At 33.2% G+C, this 26,392-nt stretch overlaps 1 protein-coding gene across 1 annotated transcript; it reads left to right on the top strand.

Annotated features, from left to right (window-relative positions):
* Nucleotides 1-848: 848 nt before the first annotated feature.
* LOC125680934 (ADAM 17-like protease) lies at nt 849-26,378 on the top strand. The gene is made up of 23 exons (XM_048920761.2): nt 849-979; nt 1,131-1,257; nt 2,713-2,846; nt 2,983-3,077; nt 5,049-5,149; nt 5,735-5,811; nt 6,160-6,281; nt 7,519-7,602; nt 7,811-7,909; nt 8,427-8,568; nt 10,645-10,755; nt 12,720-12,725; nt 12,839-12,957; nt 13,496-13,562; nt 15,139-15,280; nt 17,701-17,799; nt 18,001-18,060; nt 19,296-19,369; nt 20,627-20,739; nt 22,585-22,663; nt 22,767-22,855; nt 23,598-23,651; nt 23,753-26,378. Exons 1-23 carry the CDS (start codon nt 916-918, stop codon nt 23,915-23,917), a joined length of 2,223 nt encoding a protein of 740 aa, XP_048776718.2. The 5' UTR covers nt 849-915; the 3' UTR covers nt 23,918-26,378.
* The last annotated feature ends 14 nt before the right edge of the window (nt 26,379-26,392 follow it).

Raw genomic sequence — 26,392 nt, 5'->3', positions numbered from 1 at the left:
GCAGAAAAAATGCATTACCCGTGTCCATAATGGTTGCGACCGTCACATCCCGTTTAACAAAACCAAAGAAAGCCATTTTATCATTTATATTTTTGTGTTTTTTAAAACTATAAATACTTTCAAGTAGATCTACGTAAATATAGACATTATTGTAAGTTATGTATACGTAACAGGTAATTTTTTTTTTTTTTTTTTTTTAATTTTCTCCATATTTAGTATTGATTTCCATATTTGGTATTGATTTCCATATTTGAATGAAATAGTCTGCCAAAAAGGACAAACTCAAAATTCATAAGATAAATTAGCATGGAAAGTGTTATTTATCATACTTCAATTAAAAGGTAATTTTTATAGAAATAAACCTGGCAACAAACTTCTTTGTTTTCTTCTAACAGCGCGGACAGACCAATTGCAACTTCTCGGGTCTTTCTGACAAGCTTGGGAAAGGCTCCTCAAGGTTATTTTTCCATCGGAACATCACTCGGGGTTGTTTTTCCGATTGCCGAAAACTAAAAACTGGATCCAACTAGGTTGAAACAAATTGTTAGTTACAAGCAATGGATTTCGATAATGATGATGAACCAACACGTGATTTGTATTTAAGCCTATCATTGTGAAAATATAGACGTGTCCATTGAAAAGTTGAGATTGAATATTGAGTTTTTATTTTATTTATTACTATAGTATTATCATTAAAAAAAAATTATGTCTTTTAAAATACAAATTGCATGTTATATTTTTCGGAGTTTACACATCCATACGAGGTTGGCTTTAATTTAAATCTATATATTCTTCATCAAGTGAACGTTTAAGAATACGAATTGTTGAGCGTGAAAGTTAAAGGATATTTTAGATCTTGATGGCGTATCCAATACAAACTATTTTCATGATTTTGCACACTAATATTTATTCAACATGTCTTTAGCATCCTTTTTTGGAGCACTGTGTTTGTTTTTGTTGTTTGGACATAAAGCGGCGGGTATGTTATAGTACTTTAAATTCAGCAGAAAGATGCTTTACGGATGGCATTGTCGGGATCCCGGCATCGTCAAGTTTTACAGTTTGCGTGCATGGTACACGTATGTTGATTTTGCAGATGATTTTAGATTATGCTGTTTTGTATATTTCAGGAAACTTGGGTGAAATAGTGGATCGGTATGACTTTGTTAGCGATTTTCAAATACACAGTATCTCTGAAAGAGATGTCGGTGGGAAGTCTTTATCAAGAAAAATGGTGAAGTTTTCAGGACTTGGCAGGTTTGTGATCAACTAATTCATACGTGGACAGCTTAAAATTGAGTACTTCATGATTAATTTTGTTGTTGTTGATATTTCAGAATGTTTCTCTGAAGTCTTCATAAACTACAACATTTACATGTGTGGCAGTCAAACAGCTATAGCTAGGTTCAATCACTGGTATTCTCTTTAGAGAAGTCGAGAGGCATAGCCTACATCGACTTCTCTTCGCAAGCATTCATGTTTTGATTCTGGAAAACGTGTAAATGCCGGAGTCGGTGACGGTTTATGCTTCAACCGACGTTTCGACTCAGATGTGCCTGGATTTACGCAATAGACAATTTGTTTTCAAACATTTAACAGCAATGCACAAAACCGTCACAAGGAAATCAACACTTACTTGCTTTTAATCCATTTTCAATATGCCCCAGTCCCGGGTTTAAATCATAACTCTGATTATGTCAGCTTGCTTTTCTCTTAACTGGTCCCCTATTTTGACAGCTCCCAAGACCAGTTAACGTAAACCCGGGACAGGGGACATATTGAAAATGGATTAAAAGCAAGTAAGTGTTGATTTCTTTATGGCAGTTTTGAGCATTGCTATTAAATGTTTGAAAACAAATTGTCTGTTGCGTAAATCCAGGCACATCTGAGTTGAAACGTCGGTTGAAGCATAAACCGTCACCGACTCCGGCATTTACACGTTTTCCAGAATCAAAACATGAATGCTTGCGAAGAGAAGTCGATGTAGGCTATGCCTCTCGACTTCTCTAAAGAGAATAAATCACTGGTAGCCAAATGTGGTATAGAGCACCTGACTATAGATTCAGGGGACCCACTGGTTTGAATTCTGATCAGAAGTTTGGTCTATTGCATTTTCTCCCATCTTGTTACATTTGTTGCCATAGATCACCCCTTGGAACTGCTAGGTGAAAATTTAAATGTATGTTTGTCAGGGAATAAAGATCTTGGATCATGTCTTTAGAACAATGTGTGAAAACATTTAAGGAATGTGGCAGTCAGACAGGTTTGATCACCAGGACTAGAATTCATTGGGCCCAGGTTCGAATTCCAGTCCAGATTGAAAATTTTTACCAACAAGCAGGACAATAGGTTCTGCAAGGAGAAAAGTATTGCAGGACTCATACTTTTCTAGCAGAACCCACAAATAACAGCACAATTTTATAATTATATTAGATAAATTGCTGCATTACATATGTTAGATTTTATTTTTTCAAGTCTTTTAGACATACTTATACATCAGTATACACAAACTAAGACGATGGTGACCAAATAGGTCAATTTTCCATGTTTCAGAGTTTAGTATTCTCCATTGTATTTCCTTAAATAGTTTATATATATATATATATATACATATATATACATACATACATACATATATACAATTGTATATATATTATATATATATAAATGCATTGTATATTCATTGTCTGAAGACTTTTCTTTTAAATACAGGAATTTCTCAATCAGTTTAAGTCCAGTGACAGGATTATTTACCAGTGATTTTAAGGCAGTAATTGATGATGGAAGTGGAAAAAGAACACCTTTTATGTTCAACAAAAATAACTTTTTTGAAGGCATACTAGAAGGTATTTTATAGTGTGAGAGCATACTTACTAGCTAGTAGTAAGAGTTTATTTTTATTTACCTTAAGTGTTTTAAAATATTTATCACTTTGAATTGAAGAATGTACATTGAAGTTTTGAATATTATTTGCAATTTCAGAAAACAAGAAAAGTAACGTTCATGCTTATTTTGATGAAGATGACAATACAATGACAGCCACCATTTCGTCAGATGGGGAGGACATTGTTGTAGAGGTGTGTGATGGTCATGTATCACTGAATACAAGGAGTCAGAGAACTTATTTTAGAGCACTGTTCCTACTAGTTCAATTTTGACTGGCTGGTTCATTACAACCTTATTTCATACACCCGTCTTTAGATGGGACATATTATGATATACATGTAGCGATGTCTGCATACATCCATCTGTCTGTTTGGAGTTTTCTGTTTCTATTTTCATTTCTCTGTCACATATCAAGCCGAAACTTGCTATGTAGCTCTTTTGTGGGCCACTTGAGTTCATGTTGCAATTTTGATCCATTTCAACTTCTCTTGTAGGAGTTTTGCCACTTTGTTTGAAAATTAATGTTATATGGAGGGTACATAATTTGTCCAGCGAACTCCTCCCACAATTTTCAAGTGAGGACCTTCTTGTTTTACAGAGTATTTGTATGGTTATGGAAGATGTGCATGTAGCAAGGATTTTGATTTTCTCTAACTTTTGAGAAAGTTATAGGTTGTAGAACTTGGTCCATTTTGAGGAAATATATTAAATAATTAAAGGACATGGTTCGTCCTTTTAACTCTTCACAGTTCTAAAGCTAGGGCATTTGTAAATAACTTGAAGGTGTGCATAGTGCAAGGATTTTGATTCTGAACAATTTGTAATTTTCTTTGAATTTTAAAATATGTGCAGGCTGTTAAAGCTGTATGACCTGATTTTCATGTATTATTTTTGTACATAATTATTTTAAAGCAGATTAATTATTTTATAAAGTTATTTTAACTTTCCCTTAATTACATGCTTGAAAACATCTGTATGTAAAAGAAAACAGTGAGAATATTATTTAAAAAGTAAAATATAGTGTGGTACATATATAAATCATCCCATAGATTATACAGTGTTAGACGTCTATAAATAGACCCACGCGCTTCAGGGGAATCCCAACATGATGTATTACCTCATACGCAACTGTCTAGTTTTAAGGCTGAAAGAGCCTAAAACAACGAATTACTAAGAGGTATTTGATATTTTTATTTCTATTAAACTTATGGCACGGTACTGTTGTAACAAAATACACAGCTTTACACAGATAAGACCACCGATGATCTGAAATTTTGAACTGGTCACGTGACTGTCACTTGAAATGGCAGAGTGACACGGTTATTTGTAAACATCGATTTAAATTAATCAAATAATTTTGGTTAAAACAGGTGATCACCCTATATAAGCTTGTGACGGACGTCTTGTGTACCGTTTTCAGTACTCTTGTTTGTTTTTGTAGTACATATGTAGAACCATTCTTCTTCATGTAAGATCTCAGGGGAATGATTAAGACCAGTATAAATCTAGAGTTTAAAACTTTAGGAATCAAATCCTGATTCGGATCTGGTTATCCTGACAATTTTTCAGTTGTATACTGTATGACTGAAACAATGTACTACATTTTTGGATTTGTTTGATTTTTTAAAATTTGATACTTTATTATAATTTTTTTTTCCAATTTTGGATTTGTTCATTAAATATTACTTTGATTAGTAAAACCATGAAAAATAGTTCCAGCTTCTTATCACATTGTTGTGAGGAAACATTTTGATTTTAACAGAAAAGATTAAAACATATAACTGCTTTGTTCACAAGTAAAAGTGTTAAATTTAAAAAAAAGAAAAGAAAAAGAAGAGTACTGAGTAACTTGAATTTCGTTTGCATTGCTCGAACATGTATATTTTTTAGTCATCGATATCTAATATTTACCAACTATTTTTTGATAAACCGTAACTTTGTCGATTCATACTGTATTCAATTCTTGATAAAAACACAGCAATAGACAATGAGATAGATCAATATGTAGGCAAATTTGACATGTAAGTGACTTTATATTTGATTTCATCTTGATATAAAAAAGCAGACTGTATGTACAATAGACTTTATGGCAAATAAGATTACTTTTCCATGACAGAGTATTTTATATGTTTAAAACTCTTTATAATAACATCTTACAACAGCCTGAGTGGAGACATGAAAGGACAAGAAAGAAAGGATCCAACATGATCCTGTATGCTGTCAAAGATATGAAATGGCCGAACACCGGAACAAATTCTAGTGGGTCAGTACAGGCATGGACAATATGCTGTATCACACACACACACACACACACACACACATATATATATGTATATACTGTGATTGAAAAAAAAAGCATTGCTCAAAATGTAGTCTGAAGTAACAGAGATACCTAAAATATTGTAATTACTTGCATAAATGGCTTAGTCATTGACAGTAAGTAAGTAAATTTTATTTAAAGTTGGTACTATAATACCTTCAACAAATGAACACAAGCTCTGCAGAGCTTTTTACTGACTATTAATGTGAATCTTCAGCTACTCAGTCATCAACTGTGATATGTTAATTTGACAGGTTTAACATCTGTGATATGTTAATTTGACAGTTTATCTACTGTGATATGTTAATTTGACAGGTTTAACGTCTGTGATATGTTAATTTGACAGTTTATCTACTGTGATATGTTAATTTGACAGGTTTAACTACTGTGATATGTTAATTTGATAGTTTATCTACTGTGATATGTTAATTTGACAGTTTATCTACTGTGATATGTTAATTTGACAGGTTTAACTACTGTGATATGTTAATTTGACAGTTTATCTACTGTGATATGTTAATTTGACAGGTTTAACTACTGTGGAGCTGTGCATGAAAAAGAACTGCACAATCACCAGGAAGTGATGTTTTCTAAACACATGGAAGGTTAGTTATTTCCATAATGGCATATCATAATATGTGGCATTGTACTTACTGTAGCAGGGCCCATACCAGGGCAGTCTGCACTCTAAATTCACTCATCAACATCAGTGAATCAACAGTATAAGTAAGAAAGAGTAATGTGACTTCATGACCCACATGTTTCATGATTTAAGAAAATAACTCCACATGTGGCACATTATATCTGATATGTCTGAATGATGACAAGTCCATTTTCAAAAGCACATATCAAATATACATTTTTAAAAAGTAAAGGACATAAATTAACCGAATTTACTAGTTTAGAAAATAATTCAGATGTGAAATGTTTGATTCCTTTTTCTGATACCATAGATAACAAACACCACAGAAGTAAGCGTGCATCCAATGTTAACTGTCATCTGATCACAGTAGCAGACTACAAGTTCTACCAGAGTATGGGAAACAGCAACAAGTACACCACTGCTAACTATATGGTAAATGATTTACATAATGGCTTAATGGAAGACATTCTGATCACAGTTTCTTTATTGTCTGTGAAAAATCATGTTCATGCAACTTCTGCTCCTGGCTTGAGTTTTATATATAATTACTAATTTAAAACTTCTTATCATACACAAAGATTTCTGACTTAATAATTTCGTAAGTTTTAATCAACTTAAAGATATGACGCTTCTGTTTTACTAATATGTTTTTTAAGAATTTTGTAAGTTTTGATCAACTTAAAGATATGACGCTTCTGTTTTACTAATATGTTTTTAAAGTTTACATCATAAACTTTTAAAGCATTTTTAAGTTGGAATCTTAGAACTCTCTATTAAAGCAGGTATGTATATTTGTAGTTAGGAGCTTTAATGTCTTATCGTCTGCGACAGTGAAATGTAGACCGTGCTACCATTAGGGCAAGAAGCTTAAGAAGAAGTAAACTTCTGGGGAGGGAGGTTCACTACATGGGTTCATTTCATCATACCGGGACATTCTTACCATTCAATACTACTACAATTAAAAGGGAAGGGGGGAGCAGTCACCCAATATATCTTACACTGCATGTGAATATACCTAACTTTGTAAGTAAAAATCATGCAAAATGAACATTGTCATGTTGTGAAAGAAGTGCTAGTCTATATTCTGTGTAAACTGGCCTGTATTTTGTATAAGCAGGCCTGTATTTTGTATAAGCTGGCCTGTATTTTGTATAATCATGCAGGCCTGTATTTTGTACAAGCAGGCCTATATTCTGTATAAGCTAGTCTATATTCTGTATAAGCAGGTATGTATTTTGTATAAGCAGGCCCTGGTCTGTATTTTGTATAAGCTGGCCTGTATTTTGTATAAGCTGGCCTGTATTTTGTGTAAGCATGCAGGCCTGTATTTTGTACAAGCAGGCCTATATTCTGTATAAGCTAGTCTATATTCTGTATAAGCAGGTATGTATTTTGTATAAGCAGGCCTGTATTTTGTATAAGCTGGCCTGTATTTTGTATAAGCAGACCTGTATTTTGTACGAGCAGGCCTATATTCTGTAGAAGCTAGTCTATATTCTGTATAAGCAAGTATGTATTTTGTATAAGCAGGCCTGTATTTTATATAGCAGGCCTATATTCTGTATACGCAGCCCTGTGTTGTGTTGAAGCTGGCCTGAATTCTGCTAAGTTTCATTATTAATCACTTTCTTCTTTTATAGCATAATAACTTTCCTCTTTTTGTTGACAGGCTAGTGTTATTGACAAAGCCAATCTGATTTACAGAGGAACAAATTTTGCTGGGCATTCTGGACTAGGTTTTGTTATTGCTGAAGTGAGTACATGAACTCAATATTCAAGCATTTCTTTGTCTGAAAGCATAAAGTTATACATTTAGTCTGGAATATACAATCCATAATACAGGTACTGATATTTTATGAACTTGTTAACATGTATATAAAAATTTATTCTTTGGGGAATGGATTTGATGGCATATCTGCTGTTTTGAATTTTTTGAAGAGTTTTCTCCCCTGATATTTCAGATGGTTATCTTAACTTCACCCACTGTGGTCAGTGGAGGAATAATTCACTACAACATGGAGAATGGCCCATGGAGAAGCAACACAAAAGGCCTGCTGGATGTGAGTTCAATTTTTGTTGTATAATTTACATTGTATGCATCATATATCGGTGAAAGTGGCTAAATTGTCAGAATTGTTTTATAGATCTATTTTATGTATAGATTTTTAGGGGCCATATGGCAAATACCTTTCAGTAATCACTCATGATAACTTAAATGAGTTTCCTACAGATTTTTTAAAATAAATTTTATATAAAATTCTTGGAATGGTGAGAAGAGGACCTGTAGCAACCATTTATAATTGATATAAATTCCACTAATGATAAATTGATTTTTAACTAGATTTATGAACTATGTTATTATGGCTAAGGTATGAGACTTAGAATTTTTTTAATATTGATATCAAGATGATTTTTTGCATGTTGGTTTTCTAGTTTAAATACATATCAACACTATATATAATTACTCATTTCGTGTAATGAATGATTAACTAGATAGTTTTGGAATGAAACATGCATATAGTAATCCTGGAATTTCATGCAGTTTGATATAAGAAAGAATTACTTCCCTTTTGCCAGAGCTTCAGCAGTGAGGCTAACAGATGGAGTGATTACTGTCTGGCCCACCTCTTCACTCACCAACCATTTGACAACAATGTGTTAGGACTGGCCTACATTGCTGGCTCTAGATCCACAGATGTTGGTGGACTCTGCTCACCTTGTGAGTTAAATATTTTACAATCTAGCTGTTGCAAGTGCCCTTGTAGTAGTGTAAATATTGTGATATTGATGAGGTCATTTAAGTGTACTCGTTTCAAAAATTTCATGCCATGTCAGAACCTTCAATCTTTGTTTAGGATTGTCTCTAAATTTATAAAGAATTTAATGTTTACCCATACAAATGTTGTTTGAAGATTGAAAGAATTGAGGAAAATGTAAATATTATATATACATGTATGCATAAAACATAATAAGGTTTTAAGTATATGAGTAAATATGTATTTATATCCAAAAGCTGTTTTTTACTTTGTTATCTTTTTGGTAGAATTTTGACTTTGTTTATCTATATATATTTATACCATTGACATCAAGTGACCTAATTACCTCTAATAATTAATTAAGTTTACGTATAGGAACTATTTATGCAATCTGACATGTTAAATTCACCTTAGATTTTACATGTTAAGATCAATAAAACAAAAAATAAAATTGGAAGGTGTTTCAAATAGAAACTGCATGCCATCTGTTAATTAATCATTTAATGTTAGAATGTAGGTGACTTATTGACTCAGTTTCTCACACGACAATGTCAGCAGATCTCCTTTGTAGAGAACTGGTCAAAACTAATGTCACAGGATGAAATAATTCATATTTAACATACTAATATAATTTCATTACGTTACTGATTTCATCGTAAGTCGTTTCATTTCATTCATATTCATGGGGATGAACGCTGATTGGTAGAGAGAAAAGTGTGAAAGGTCAGTATGGTTTGTGTGTAGTTGTGAGTATCTTGTGAGTTGTTTTACTGGTTTGGTGCTATATAAGCAAGATTCGCGCCAATTCCAGAAACTATGCCAGCAACACTCCAGACCCGGACTGAGTGACTTATTATTCACATATTGTCATATCAAAGAAACTAAGTTTTACTACAGTTTCTGTTCTTCCGAGTTTACGGTAAGAGTTTGAATTTACTCTATTGGTAAATATTTATCTATTACATTAATTTATAAATATTTTGTAATCATTATTTTAATATAACTAAAAGTGTGAATGATAGAGAGAGAGAACTTAATTACATGTATTTTACATATTTTTAGATCATCCTCCAGAATTAGGATTTCACAATAAAGAACTTTAGAACCCGAACCACCAGTGTGTTTTGATTTAAATACATGACGGTTACAATGGCGCCCACGTTGGGACCGTCATGTATTTAAATCAAAACACACTTACATGTATTTTACATATTTTGCACTATTTAACTTGAATCAAAACACACTGGAGGATCTAAAAATACATGTAATTAAGTTCTCTCTCTCTATCATTCACACTTTTAGTTATATTAAAATAATGATTACAAAATATTTATAAATTAATGTAATAGATAAATATTTACCAATAGAGTAAATTCAAACTCTTACCGTAAACTCGGAAGAACAGAAACTGTAGTAAAACTTAGTTTCTTTGATATGACAATATGTGAATAATAAGTCACTCAGTCCGGGTCTGGAGTGTTGCTGGGTTAGTTTCTGGAATTGGCACGAATCTTGCTTATATAGCACCAAACCAGTAAAACAACTCACAAGATACTCACAACTACACACAAACCATACTGACCTTTCACACTTTTCTCTCTACCAATCAGCGTTCATCCCCATGAATATGAATGAAATGAAACGACTTACGATGAAATCAGTAACATAATGAAATTATATTAGTATGTTAAATATGAATTATTTCATCCTGTGACACTAGTATTGAACAGTTGACTGGCTGTTCTATCAATTAAGCCTTAAAATTGGGTATGGGGCTTGGCAATAAGTGTTAGAATGTTACATTCTAAAAGGAATGTTATGTTTAATGGAAATGATTTAAATACATGTATAAGAGTTAAAATGTGATTATACATGTATTTTGAAAAATACAGTGCTAAAATGACACTGTTATATTCATAACATCTTTCAATTTGTTTATTCTCAACATGTTTTGTTCAACTTGTTTACCTGTTACCCACTCTATTGCTTGTTTAGCAATGTAAAATGTAACAACTTAATGTTTTTCTTTTCTTTTCCAGTGACTTTCATGAATGGAGTACAGGTGTCACTGAACACAGGTTTCACGAGCACAATGTACTCCACTGGTTCGACTGTCCTGTCCAGGCAAGCGGAACTGGTCACCGCTCATGGTCAGTGTAGCAAAGTTATATTAATTAGACTCACTCACATGTGTACAATGTTTGACTCAACATGACCTCAATGAATACTTAGATAGAAAAGGGAAATAATGTTGGCCCAAATTTGCACAGTGGCAGTCTGATAAATACTCTGTATTTTCAAGAAAACACTTTGCAGCCATTTCAAAAATGACTAAGATCATTCTAGATGATAATCATTTTATAATTGAAATAAAACCACACTGACACTTAATATGAAGTGTTTTAGTCTTGTTTCATAATCTTGATTTCATGTCATGTGAGTTGATATAGCTAGGGTAAGTCATCCACCAATTCAAAACACTGCAAAATTCACACAATAAATAAAAAAAACAACCAAAAACTCAGTCTTTGCTGTCATCAGATCATACACTCCCAATTTACAAAATTATAAAAACATATTTCAAAAATGTCATCTATTCTCGGCTAGAGTCTTGGTGTGTATGAAATATGTTTCCAATTAATTTTTTAATTAAGGAGTAAATACTTTTATGTAAATACCACATCTACAGTTTATGTTTATCATGGTAGGAAAAGCCTTCAAAATTGGATTGTGCAAATTTTGCCATGTTTTGGTGGATGATTTAAACTACACAGCATGAAATTGAATTTATAAAACAAGACTTCATATGAAAGCAATAATATAGGTCATATCAACATACTTTGAGTCTGCCAAAATCAAATCATTTTGTCTCCCAAACTTTAAAGTAAGTGTGTAATGCATGTCCAAGCACAAACTCTGTGATATATACTGTTTGAATGCTTTTTAAAAATGTAATTGGAAATGGATCCTCAAAACTTTTGCTGGGTTAATTATTATTATTTTTTCGCCATTGATTCCAGATTGCTTCCAAGATTAATTGCTAAGGGATGAACTACAGTAAAGTTGATTTATGTACAAGTCTTTTTTCAGTTGATAATTTAATTGTTTAAGATGTGAGAATACAAGATACATTGTCTAATCTATAATATCATGGAGTTTATTCCCGTGCATGCTTTTGTTGCATCCAACATCATCAGCCAAAATGATGCAACATTATGCACAGTGCACTGTCTGAATGAGGTCACAGAATATGCAAATTAGCTCTTTTATATTTTGCCCAGGAAGCAAAATTTAGTTCATCAGTGGAATATACTCTGTTATAAATTCATTAAATAAGACAAAATGTGTGAAAATGATTGTTTAAATGTGAAATTTCCATCATGTCTAGGCCAGGGAAAAAATGTCAACAAAACTGATGTTTTTTTATTTATTGTTCATAAGTGAGTGTGACAGTTCCATCGCCAAATGCTCGGCATCAGGTGTGAATGTCACGGGTCCTCGGAGATGACCTTAAAAACGGATGACCTGTGTCACAGTAGGTGTGGCACGCTAAAGAACCCTCACTGCTCAATGGCCATAAGTGCCGAGCATATAGGCCTAAATTTGAAGCCCTTTACCGGTCTTGGTGACGTCTCCATATGAGTGAAAAATTCTTGGCGAGACGTTAAGCAAAATACAATCTATCAATAATTTAAGAATGATTATTAAACATTGATTTTAATCGGTTTTGCATTGGCTGCAAGGTGTTTTCTTGAAATACAGAGTTTTCATCAGACTGACCTTATTGGAATTTGAACTAACATTGTTTCTGTTTTCTCTATATGTATATATTTGGAGTGTTATACACATTGTATGATACTAGCCCTGTAGTTTTGAATCCATACTGAAAGAGTGTACTATGGGATGCAGATCTTAACTCTTTTTTGTAGTTATGGAACCAATATTATAAAAGAGAGGGAAAAGAAGAAAATAAAACAAGATAATGTTCCAATAAACAAGCTTTTGCTGTCTTTATGTTAATGATAAAGAGGTAAACCCAGATCTTAATATGTATACATAATTTCTATTTCATGATCTTCACCCATATTATGGAAATGAATTGGACACGGAGCAGAACTTGGTGAGTAAACCGTTCTGCTTCACATGGCATTAGCTATGATTTCAGCATGATACTATTACATAGTGCTATAAAGGAACAGAACTGATTTCTCTAAATTTCTTCTCATTGCACAGGACACAACTGGGGAAGTGAACACGACCCCACGTCTGGAGATTGTGCTCCGTTCTCGTTATTTGGAGGGAAGTACCTGATGTATCCCTACTCTGTCTCGGGGGATGATGATCATAATGATGTAAGATTTATTTAGGAATGGTAAAGGGAAGGGGTCAAGAATTTCCACCCTGATATTGGTTGAATGTCTCAATTTCTCTTCTGTTTGTAGTATGATCATCTAATAAACAAATTTAGAACAAAAACTAACCATCTTTCAGGATCAGGTTTCAAAGATATAGAACACAGAATACATGTACAATAATCACATTTTACTTTAGAGAGTACATACTATTAATGTTTTTATCACTGTCCTCTAAAAAGAGAAAGACATCGATGTCGGTAAACTTGGTGTTATTTTTAATAGTGGCTATCACATGACAAATGTACACATCCTAAAAATTCTTGTCTGCTGTCTATTGTCAATTTCTATAGAGCAGTGTGTAATTTGGCATGTTTACAAAGACAGTGTTTACAGATTTGTAGCTAGTAAAAGAAAAAAACTAATGATAATATGTTCACTCTGATTACTCTAAGTAAGTGTCATCCATTTAAACCATGTTTAAAATCAAATGAGTAAACAGTTTGATATTTGTGAAATATTGTGTCTTAATTTGTAGCAATTCTCCAGCTGCAGTAGAAATTATATTGGTAGAGTTATAAGTGCTAAGCTGAGCTGCCTCACTGGTAAGTTTTGACTAATTTCACTGAATATTTAGGTCACCTGAGTAACTTGGGTGACCTACTGTTATTGGTCTGTTTCCGTTGTCATGCATTGTCAGTTAACAATTGAACATTTTTAACTTTTTGATAACTACCATTCCAATTTTTTTCAAATTTAGTATGAAGCATCTATAGGACAAGAAAGGCATAAATTTTAAATATCAGGACTCCTGCACTCCTTGGGCCCTAGGGACAGGGCAAAAACTGTCCAATATTGAAATATTTTTTAAAATCTTCTTTCTACAACCACATGTCTTTAAAAAAAATATGCATTGTCAAGTAGAGCATGAAGACCTCTACCAAAACTGTAAATTTCATTATCCCCAGGATAGAGGTTCTGACTCCAGGGCGGGGCCAAACTTATATAGTATCTATGTGTAAAACATGTAAACATTTTCTGCCAAATCGTAAATTTCATAATCCCAGGGGGTAGGGGTTATCAATCCAGAGTGGGGCTAAAGTTGTCTTTATCATTTGAAATACTTCCTCTTTAATTTTGCAATTACAGTGCTCCATCGATATATTGCCAACTTTTGATCTAGATGAATTTGGGCAATAAAGCAGGGGTGGCAATCTAACAAATTCACCATTACGGACAATTCACTGCGCAGTCAAAAGAAATTTAATATCATAAAGTTATTTAGACTACATTCTGGATAAACATTTAGATTATTTCGAGCAATTCAGCAACTGTTAGTAATTAACCTGAATACCTTGTCCATACTGTCACACTTCAACACACCTCTATCAAAGTACAGGTGTGATTATAATTACGGATGCGTGTTAGGTAATTGGTATTATTATCAAGGTAGACCCCATAACATTTGACCATTTGTTTGTGAAAATCAGTGGCATATGGTATTATGCGGGGTTGTTAACATGGGAAAAAATCTGTTCTTTAGAATTCTTAGGCAATAAGCGGGGTGGCATTATAATGGGGGGGGGGGGGGGCAATATATTGAGGGAGCACTGTACTGTATATAAACTAAATGTATATTTAGGAAAAGTAGAAAGGGATGTACCAAAATTGTGAATTTCACAACCCTAGGGTTCGATCTGACTCTAGGACGGGTCCAACAACAGCCATATAGTGTTAAGATAACATATATTAATTGTATATTGTGAAGTCTTTCTTCAGTATGGGCACTTTTAGGAGCATCATATTTTGTTTTATATTGCTGCTGAATATTATACAGAATAGGAAAATTATAATAGATTCCATAGCCCTTGGGGCTATAAGTGATACTTTTAACTAATACTCAGGTGACCAATAAGGCCTGTGGGGCTCTTTTTTTAATCAAATTGATTAAGTTTATTCACTTTCAAGTACAGTGGTGAGCATTTTTGGGAAATGACAATGAATTATTCTATTATTAATTCATTAACTGAAAAAATGAAAATAAATCTACTACAAAGATCCGAGGATGCCGTACATGTATTATACATAAAAAATACTGTAAGAGTAAAGTTGTTTTATCATAGGTGGATATGTGCTTTGAAGTGTTAATACCAATAGAATTATTTTTGATTATATTTACAGAGTCTGTGACGGAGACTTTGTGTGGTAATGGTAGGATTGATGCAGGGGAGCAGTGTGATGGAGGATACTTAGGGAAGTTTGGCCTAGATGAATGTTGTCTCCAGAACTGTCAACTCAACACCTTTAAAAGTGCTGTCTGCACGTACGTCCCTTATACACAATACAGTAAAACTTGCTTATAGTAAAGTGCTGTCTACACGTCATTATAAAAGTAATTCATTAGATTCAATAAGTTCATCATATTTTTTAAAACTACAGGGAATGAAGATTACTTTGCTGTAAGCATGAGTTCATTATAAGCGTGTTCACTGTAACTGTGTTTTACTGTATTACATAATTGAAGATCATTGTAGTGGGTTTTTTTTTATAGTTTTTTTTTTTTTGTGGTCCCTACTTGAGTAAAAGTGAAGAAAATTGATGTGAATCTTTCCTTCTGTCTATAACTCCTTGTTACTTAGATAATATCTCAAATACAATTTCTGCTTTAGCAATGAAAAATCTCCATGACCTATTAGGGTGACCCCTCCAGATCTTGTGTTGATAAAAGTCATGGTCACTGGGTCATGTAATTTTTTTTTTTAAATTACAGATATATCAGATACTCTTTCACATTTAGCTATGAAAATTTGAAATAAATGATTGAGGTCTGTCTTTTCTGACATCATAAGGTAACAAATGATTTGGATAATGTCTCTAACGTTGTTATTTAGTAGCACTAAAATTTGTAGACAGAGTGTTCTTAAAATGAGATGCATTTTCTGCCTTATTTTTGGGGTCACATGACCAGGGTATATGTGTAGATGTCAAATGGGTTTGATTGCCATTGGCCAGATAGCTCAGTTGGTAGAGCACCTGACTAGAGATTCAGCGGGCCTGGGTTTGAATCCCGGTCTAGCCAGTTGCATTTTCTCCCTTCCGGTTACAAATCTTTTTAAATCAGGAGTGTTTTTTAAGTTACCCTACATATTATCCCAGTTTTAAATTCATCCATAAATCTTTACAAAGTAAATACTGTTACTTGATGATTTTGAAAATCATTGAACTTCTAACAGTTGAATTGATGCAGAAATGATAGTTTTATATTCTAATCAGTGCTATACAGTTAATATTAAAACACATCCTTATATCTTCTACACATAATTATAACAAATCAACCACACTTCAGGAATTACAATGACCTGTCCCTGTGGATCAGTAGTTTAAAAAGTTTGCTTAGATGTAAAAATAGGTAGTCAAAATGTTCAGCATTTAGGTATGAGAGCCATGGGGCTTTCAGATGAGATCTAAAAACCAAGTTTCAATGTCACAGCAGGCGTTGACATGATAAAGAACCTTCACTGTCTAAATTTGTGGCACTTCACCTACAGCTGGTGACATCTCAATATGAGTGAAAAACTCTCGACAGGACGTAAAACAAAACAATCAAAACAATGTATATTGTACAGTGTAAATGAAATGTAATTTTATCAGCATGCCAATATTCCCATCACTATACTAGATATCTACACACCTGATTGAAATATATTTGTTGTATATTTATACCCCCCGAATGAAGTTCTGGGGGGGTGGGGGTAAAAAGGAATCACTCTGTCTGTCCGTCTGTCTGTGTGTGCAGATTCGTGTCCAGGCAATAACTTCTTTGTTCTTTGACTTACCATATTTAGCACACAGGTGGATCACCATGAGAGAATGTGTCAAGTTCCTTCATGACCTCTCTATGACCTTGACCCTTGATCTCAAGGTCAAAATTATAGGTTTATGCCATAGATTTGTGTTCGAACTATATTTTCCATTTTCTTCTAGAAAGGCATACCATATTTTTACACTCAGTAAAGAGGTAATTTATACCTATTAACAACACCCTTTGAGAGATTGGGGTAAGTGGGGGGTATTCTTAGTGAGCATAGCTCACAGTACCTCTTGTTAAATGTGACAATAAGTTGTTACTGTGCACTCTCAGTTTTACATCTATGTTAATTAATAACCTCAAAAAAAAATTTCAGTCATTAATTACAAATTAATTATCATTAACACCAACACGACAGGGTGTAGTGTCATTTGCATAAATATCCAATTCATATTCACTACCCAAGCCATTTAAACCCAGGAAAGGACCATGGGTTCTTGAAATAGAAAAGACCTGACTGGTGCAATTAAAGACAAATCACAGTTCAAGTTATCATTAGTGAAATATAAATGAATTTGTTTAAAAGAAATAAAATTTACTTGAGATTTCGTGAGTAAATTTCCATAGTATAATAGGGGAGGAGGAGGGGGGTTAAGAACCTTGTAGATGTGACTTCAGAGTGGTCAAGTACTTAAAGAGATCAAAGTTTATGTCATTAGGTAAATGCTGCATCAGTTGCATGTACTTAAATAAATTAATTGTGATTTACAGTGTATTACACATGAAATTTTACCATTTAATTTTAAATTATCCCATCCCAATTTATACTCTCTTGCTTCACAGCAGACATTATGTCTCTTTTCACAGTTTTGTTTTTATATGTTTCTGAATTTTTCAACCTGCATAAGTAAACATCTCATTTTCTCATTTTTCAGTCCTGCTAACTATGGCTGCTGCTCAACCCAATGTCAGCTACAGAATTCTGGAGCTTTCTGCAATGCTGCTGAACAGTGCAAACAAAATGCCTTTTGTGAATATCCTTTTGAAGTCAGTTTATCAGGCTTTAATGTAGAGTTACAAGTAGTTTTTTTTATGCATTTTACTACTTTATGTGTCAATCAGCTTCAATATTGAAATTTGGACTTGTGTATTTTGTATTTTTTGTGTGTTGTGTACATGCATTTATTAGTTCCATGTATGAGCATAATGCTGGGAATTATCCTTAACCTTTGAACTGGTAGCAGTTTAACCTGTCCCACTGGGGCTAATAAACCAACTGGAACTGTTTGTTCAGGGTAAGCAAAATTATGATTTACAAATCTGTGTAACTGAAGAGCCATTACTTTACAAAATGTATTGTAATTTTTAGGTCACTTGAGTAAACTCGGGTGACCTATTGCAATTGGTTGTCGTCCGTCATGCATTAACAATTGAACATTTTTTGGCAGGACCAAACTTGGTATATAATGTTTATGTGTAAAACACTTAAATAACATCTTCTTCAGTGCTATTGATACTGAATTGAAAGTAAATAGATATTTAGAAAGAGGTAGTCCTATACCAAAATTGTAAATTTGATGATCCCAGGGGTAGGGGTTTCGGTATCAGGGTGGAACCAAAATGGTCAGTTATTGAATGTGTGAACAATAGACATTTTTAATTTCTTCTTGATAACTATCGTTCCAATGGACTTTTCAAATTTGGTATGAAACATATCTGGAACAAGGTAACATAAATTGTAAATTTCAGAATTCCTGCACGCCTGGGGCCTTAGGGGCAGGACAAAAACTGCCCAAAATTGACAAATTTTCAAAAATATTCTTATCAAGAACCACACACATGTAAGAAAAACTAAATGCCTAGTGATGTAGAGCAGGAACGCCTCTACCAAAATTGTAAATTTCATGATCCCCGGGGTAGTGGTTCTGACCCCAGGGCGGGGCCAAACTTGTTATATAGTGTTTATGTGTAAAACAAATAACTTTTTTTTAGTGCTATTGATACTAAATTGAAACTAAATGGATAGAGCAGGTAGTCTTTTACCAAAATTGTAATTTTGATTTTCCCCGAATAAGTGTTCTGACCCCAGGGTGGGGCCAGACTTAGTATATAGTATTTATGTGTAAGTTTGCTGATACTGTATAAAATCTAAATGCATACTTAGGAATAGCAGAAAAGGATGTACAAAAAATGGTGAATTTTAGTCAAAACCCAGGGTTATGACATAAGGATGAGTCCAAATTAGTCATATCTTTTGATGTTTTAATGTTAATACACCAATTATTTAAAGCCTTTCATCAGTGTATGCACTTTTGAAGGCAGTGAAGTTTTAAGAACACATCTTGTTTTATACTGTTGCTGAACATTAGAATTTAATTTAGATATTAAGAACAGGAATTTTTTTTCTAGATTTCATAGCCCATGGAAGTAGTGATACTTTTTCACTAGTATTCAGGTGATAGATAAGGCCTGTGGGCCTCTTGTTTTAATGATCTAAACTATAGTGTGTTGTTTTGTTTTTGTTTTTCAGTGGGTTTTGCAATGCTGGAAATTGTCAACCTTTCTGTGAATATGCTGGCTTGACATCCTGTATTTGTGGAGGAGGTAGGTCTGAATAAGAAATAATCTGAAAGGTATAATACCAGAATATATTGCTAGCTTCCACATATGGAGCTTTTTGTTAAAAACAATTTTTAGCTCAAGTGAGCTTTTATGATTGCCTGTTGTCCGTCGTCTGTCCATCTGTCTGTAAACTTTTTACATTTTCAACTTCTTCTCCAGAACCCTGGGCCAATTATAACCAAACTTGGCCAAAAGCATCCTTAATAGATAAAGGGCTTTCAATTTTGTACAAATGAAGGGCTATGCCCCTTTCAAAGGGGAGATAATCACAAAAATGCAAAAATAGGGTGGGGTCATTTAAAAATCTTCTTCTCAAGAACCACTAGGCCAGAAGAGCTGAAATTTACTTGAAAGCTTCTTGACATAGTGCAGATTCAAGGGTGTTCAAATCATGGCCCCCGGGGGTTGGATGGGGCCACAATAGGGGATCAAAGTTTTACATAGCTAATAAATAGAAAAAAATCTTTAAAAATGTTCTCCTTAAGAACCATTGGGCCAAAGAAGTTTACATTTGCACGAAAGCTTCCTGACATAGTGCAGATTCAATATTGTAAAAATCATCATGGCCTCCAGGAGTAGGTTGAGGCCACAATAGGGATCAAAGTATTACATGGGAATATATAGGAAAAATCTATGGAAATGAGGCCGTCTCAGGTGAGCGATGTGGCCCATGGGTTGCTTGTTTCTAAATCTGGTTACTGCTATATTGTTTATTTTTGTGGGTCAAATTTTCATGGTTTGAGGGAAAAGGGGCATGTTAATTTTATTGAGGGGAATTGTATTTTGTGTTGAAGAATTGTTACTTAAGTGAATTTATTTCATGAAAATTTTTATATTTACATTCTACTTTTCTGTTGAAATTCCCAGCCATTAAAACAGACATACTATATTTATCAAGTTCCATATGTTTATTGTTCACAACTGCAGCACATTCATGAGGAAATGGCCATCTTTACAATTTGTAAATACATGTATGTCAAAGGTAAACACAGTCTTCATTGTAGCTCAGTTTATTTTGTACTTAGAGAATTTGAATTCATTGGTATAATGTCTATATGCCATGAAAATTAACATAAAATATTTGAACTGAAGGAATGTTAGTAATACCAGTTGAAAATAGGTAGTTGCATTTCACTCTTTGGCATGGGATATTCCACTAGTTCCAGTGTCCTTCTTCATTGTACACCAATTGATATAGTAGCGTTGAATGCACAGGCCGTCTCTTTCTCACTTTTCTAGAGGCCAACTCCTGCAGAAGATGCTGCAAATCTTCCTCTGGTACATGTACACCCTACAATAACACTGTGTACCTACCCAACGGCTCACCCTGTACCAAAGGATATTGCTCAGGGGTAAGTTTCTTCTAAATCTTGCATTTTGTTATCTCTTCTGACTCGGCTCATTTGAGATTTGTGATCTTGCGTAGGTTATGAGAGCTCTGGCCTGGATTTCTCGAAACTCAGAGATTTTACTCAAATTCTAAAGGAAAACTCAGACTTAAGTTGGAGATTTTTCGGAAACCCCAAGCCAGGTCTGTGTTTACCCTTCATGGAAACTTGAGTTAGTCCCTTTTCTTAATTGTCACAATTAGCAGAAATCAAAATGGCTTTTCAAAAAATGTGTTAAAATATCCAGTAAATTGAGAGCCACATTGAAAACTGCAGGACCAACTGAGAATGAATGCTACTGGGAGGCATGTTCTCAATCAAGAAACTGACTGTGAAAAATAATGACATCACTTGAAACATATTGCACATGTTAGACTTGTTACCGTATATACTTGCCTACATGTATAAGTCAGATTTTTTGGATTAGATTTTGGTCCATAACTCTGTCTGACTAATAGAAATGTCCTAAGAAGATTAGTATTTTCCTGGACGGCGTGATGTATAGCCTAGTATTTTTTAAACAACAAAACATGGATGAATTAAACAAAATAGTAACGTTGAGAATAAAAAGTGAAATATCGATGTCATATCCCAAAATATTATTGGAACACAGATAAATACATAAGAGTATTGATATGAAATTGATTTGTTGTGAAAAAATATCAAATATCGGCACATTTCTCAAAATATTATTTGAAACACAGGTAAAAACATTACAGCATTGATTTGAAATCATCAACCATTCTTGAAAAAAGTTAGATTGACTTATAAATGGGTCAATGGCAATTCCCTCCAAAATAATCTAAACACTATACAACCGACTTATAAGCAAATCGACTTATAGGCGAGTATATACAGTGTATGTAAATCCTCGAAATGCATGTACTTCATTTTTGATTATTCCTCATGTAATTTTCACAAACTAACATCTAGATTCAGAGATGGAACAAAACAGGAGTTCAGAATTTACCTGAATATTGAAGAAAATTCTCCAGCAACGACTTTTAACCAACATCCTTTTTTCATGAACAACAAGGGTACAAATGTATTTGTGAAATTGATATGCATGCATTCTCATGCAATTTAGGTTCAAGTTAATTTGCACCATAACCCCAAGTCTGGGATGGGACCATATGAGGGTTGGGTTTAAAAGCTTTGCATCTGTAGTTTTATAAAGGAATATATAGCTAAATTCTAGATAAAATCTTCCCTAAGAACCATAGAAGTACAAAGAAATGAATATACATGTACATAGTTTAGATTCCACTTTGTTCACATTATGACATCAATATTCAGTATGAGGCCACAAGGTACATTTAGAATTTTGGAATATATATACATGTACCTGTATTATGAAAACCCTTTGGATATCTCTCAAGAACCACAATGATACACATGCCATTTGAAGTATCCTTATGTAATGATAAACTGATACCTGATCAAGACATAGTGCTCACAGTGAATGTGACCGGTCAAGAGGGGATGCTTACTCCTCTTAGGCACCTGATTCCATCTCTGGTATGTCTAGGGGTCCGTGTTTGCCCAACTCTTTATTTTGTATTCCTTATAGGGAGTTATGAGATTGATCACTGTTTCTTATTTTCACCTTTCATACTCAAATTTGTTCACATCAAGATATCAGGGATCGATTTTAGCAGGGACTATTATGCTGACATGTTCAACATAAATTCTTGTAACATGTATGCATAGTTTTTGAAAATTGAATGTATAATAAAATTGATAGCTTAGATAAATTATTGAAATGCCATTTATATTTATTTTTCTAAATGTTTCCATTCTCAATTTTAGGGTGTTTGCGTGGAGTCCGAGCCTTCACTATCCGAGAGATTCTTTGAACTCCTGGACAAGATCAGCATTGACTTTATAGGTTAATACAACTGTAGCAATATTCTGAACACTTCTGTCATCAAACAATATTTCATTTGTGCTCCCAGTCAATTAATATAATGATACATATGTTTTTATTGCAGCTGAGACTTTCAAAACCAACATGGTGGCCATCATCCAGGCCTTCTCCATTATTTTGTTCATCCCACTTTCATGTATAGTTTGGTGCAGGGTAAGTAGTTCAAATCTGCTCATACATGAAATTTTATTCAGTATGCCAAAGATATAGCTAAATGTCTTTCAGTGTTGATTGCATGTTGCAAGGATATTGTGTTTTTCATTCAAAAACCCACCAAGCTTGAATTAGTCACTTGCATATTCAACAAGCGACTTCAACATCACTCACTTTTTGGTACTGTAAACTGGTTTTCTTCAGATTTCTTATACTCTAGAAAGTTGGAAACAAGGAAACCAGCCTATCGGGTTAAAACTATTTGGTTTGTATTGGCAATATGTTAAGACTCATTAACATATATGTGTGACATGCACTTCACTCATTTTTTTTTAAATCTTGTAGAGTTGAAATTTAATTGTTTGCCTTATTCTTTGCCATTTAGAATCTTAAAACAAACTGGTACATGAGTTTCACTAATTGGAATCTTATTGAAAAGAAATTAAGAAAAGTTCTTATAGATAAACTTTCTGAAATTTGCAAAACTTGAATATACAGTGATATTCTGGACAAGATTATAAAAAAAATGTACCCAGGTATTTTAGTACAAATACAAACTTTTGAAAGGTTTTCAAACCTGCAAAAGAATTGTAGTAAGTGTTCTGTTTCAATTACATCAGATATAGAGGGTCCTGAACATCATTTTTTAAAACTTAAATTGTTACAAATAGTACCTATCACTCCTGGAGATGAATTGTAAATGTGAATGTTATGAATCAATTAATTTGTTGTCTCATTTTAGGATAAAAAGAAAGCAAAAAAACTGAGGATGGAGATGTCTGCAAAGTGTAGAATTGTAAGTTATCTAAGTCAAGTCATAAAATTTACATTTGAAGATGATATCAATTCACATAAACAAAGAACTATCAGCCTTCACAAAATGTCATTAATTTACAGGACAGGACCTTGACATTTGATGAAGATAAAAGACAGGTCAAGAAGAAGAAAAAGATTCCTCCCAAGTTCATCCCTGCTCCCCCTGAGGCTGTGAACTTCAGATCAGGGTCCCACGGTGGATCCAGAAGGAATCAGATAGGCCCCCTACCTCCGAAAAGATACTAGTACTACGCACACAGAAGTTGTAGTCCTTAGAGGCTTAAACTAGCACTCCATCCTATCGTAATTTACTTTAACAAATTAAGTGACTGTGATAAATAATATAATAATTATTGTACTGAAAGTATGTAGATTTGTTTGAAACTGAGTTTCAGTGGATTTAAATAACATATAGAACATGCATGTTGTTTATTTTTTACATGCTGACTAGCGAGAGTTAACTCCCCTGTAACACTATGTACATATTCATTATATTGATGGCACTCTTGGAAACACTGATGTTTATATATTAATGTCTATAAAGTCATTAGATATATGAACTCTTTTGACCTCTTTATATATGACCTCTTTTGAGTAATATTTACATATTTATGACTAACTTTAAGGTTTTCTGAGAGTGCCTTGTATTAACTTATAATAAGCCAATTTTTATTTGTGTGAGTGAGATATCCCAAGATTTATGAGCATGATCGTGCATCACTTCTTAAGAATATTAATCAGCGCTTTACAAACAAAACTACACTGCACAGTCATATATAAAAGTTGGTTTACTGTAAATAATAAAGACAGACTATGTACAGGAATATTACATTAGAAGTTTTACAAATATACACAAATACATGTAGGTGTGGGATTTTTGAATGATACACATTTAATATATATATCATGTATCTATTTGACATACATGTATTTCCTTTGTTTGAAACCAGTATTTCTGTCTGACAACGTAAATCACATAAATGAACATACAGGCAAACTAAATCTAGATTTGCTCATTACATAATATTGGTAAATATGCTCTCAGAAAATTGCCGAAAATTATATCAATATTTATTCTATGATCCTTTGAATTCTTCACTTTATATGTTTGTTTTTATATATTATATTGTTAGGAAAAAATATTTTTATAACCACTTTTTTTGCCACAGAATGCAATTTCTCTGATATTTTTCTTTAATGTATTATTATTGTATTTTAGTAGTTTGTGTATCAGTAAAATGATTTTTCAACTGTTTTGAAAAATCATGTAGGTGCTTTTATTTCCATGTACATGTACATTCAAACCAATATGGTAATTGTCATTTTTGCATTTTAGCATAGTTTAATAACTTATTTTCAAAGTCATTTTCCTAACTAAGTTTTCAAAACTCAGAAGGGATCAAAACATGGCTTTTCACAAAGATTGGTTTTATAAGAACAAACTCCAAAAGATATTGTTTGGGCAAAAATGATCACTCGATAATCTTGTGGGCTGATTGATTTTTAATGAATACTGGAATTTTATTTCATAAGGATCGAAAGAACACAAGTATATGATCCAAGTACTATTACTACTGTAGTTGTACATGTTTGTTATATGACAAATGTGTATTATTGCATATTTTGATATGTTTTCTACAGATTCCTTGGCTTTGAAGTTTGCACTGTAACAACCTGGGGATTAATTAAGATATGTAATACAGTATCGATTGTATATCATCTCAGTAATATGCATACCCTTGGTCTTTGAACAATAGCTCGGTCCCCTTTACTGTGCATTTAATCATCTTATGATGCCATTAGTTCCCAATATAATTCAGATACTTCTTGCACATAATCAAATATTTAAAAATATGTTAACCAGAGTAATTGTAGTGATAGATATAAGTTGTGGAGTTTGGAGATCATAATTTGATAAAAGATATTCTATAATTTCATCATTCAAAAAGAAACTTCTATTTATGTAATCTCTTGTAAAGAAAAAAAATGTGTACAAACAATTTGCTGAAATAATGTATTATACTTTCAATTAAGTTTATTCTTGCAGAACATATATCATTTAACGCATATGTTTAAAACTGTCATTGAATAACTTAAATTAACATGTGTAAATCACAGCACAAGTAAGATTTTTTTAACAATGATCACAGGCTGTTATTCATTAACCCCCCCCCCCCCCTTCTTTCTGATAGACCTGATTGAATTCCATCATATGCAGTTATGAAGATAATATATAATGATCTTCAAAGCAAAGCTCTTACATGTATAACCAAAACGAAAACAAAAAACTTGCAGTTTATTTTTCAATATGGTAGGCCAATGTATGTATACAGCTTACATCTTGCAGTTCTTATACAGTATACATTTTTTAAAATACTGCAGATTACTCCATTTACTTCATTGAGATTATAATGGGCTCATGGCAGGTGCGACTGCTCGACAGGGGGTGCTTACTCCTCTTAGGCACATGATCCCACCTCTGGTGTGTCCAGGGGTCCGTGTTGCCCAACTCTCTATTTTGTATTACTTATAGGAGTTAAGAGATTGATCACTGTTCATTATCTTCATCTTTTCATTCAATGACATTAACAATATTCTATTTACCACTAAAACTGCATAATGAAATTGATTTGATGAGATGCATAATACTTTTTATACATTTTATGTTTTTATAGATTAAATTAAAGTTTTCTTCCTTTTTTTTTTTTAACAACGTGTTCA

Source organism: Ostrea edulis, chromosome 2 (assembly GCF_947568905.1).
Source record: "Ostrea edulis chromosome 2, xbOstEdul1.1, whole genome shotgun sequence".
NCBI lineage: Eukaryota > Metazoa > Mollusca > Bivalvia > Ostreida > Ostreidae > Ostrea > Ostrea edulis.
This window is presented reverse-complemented; position numbering and strand designations above follow the sequence as displayed.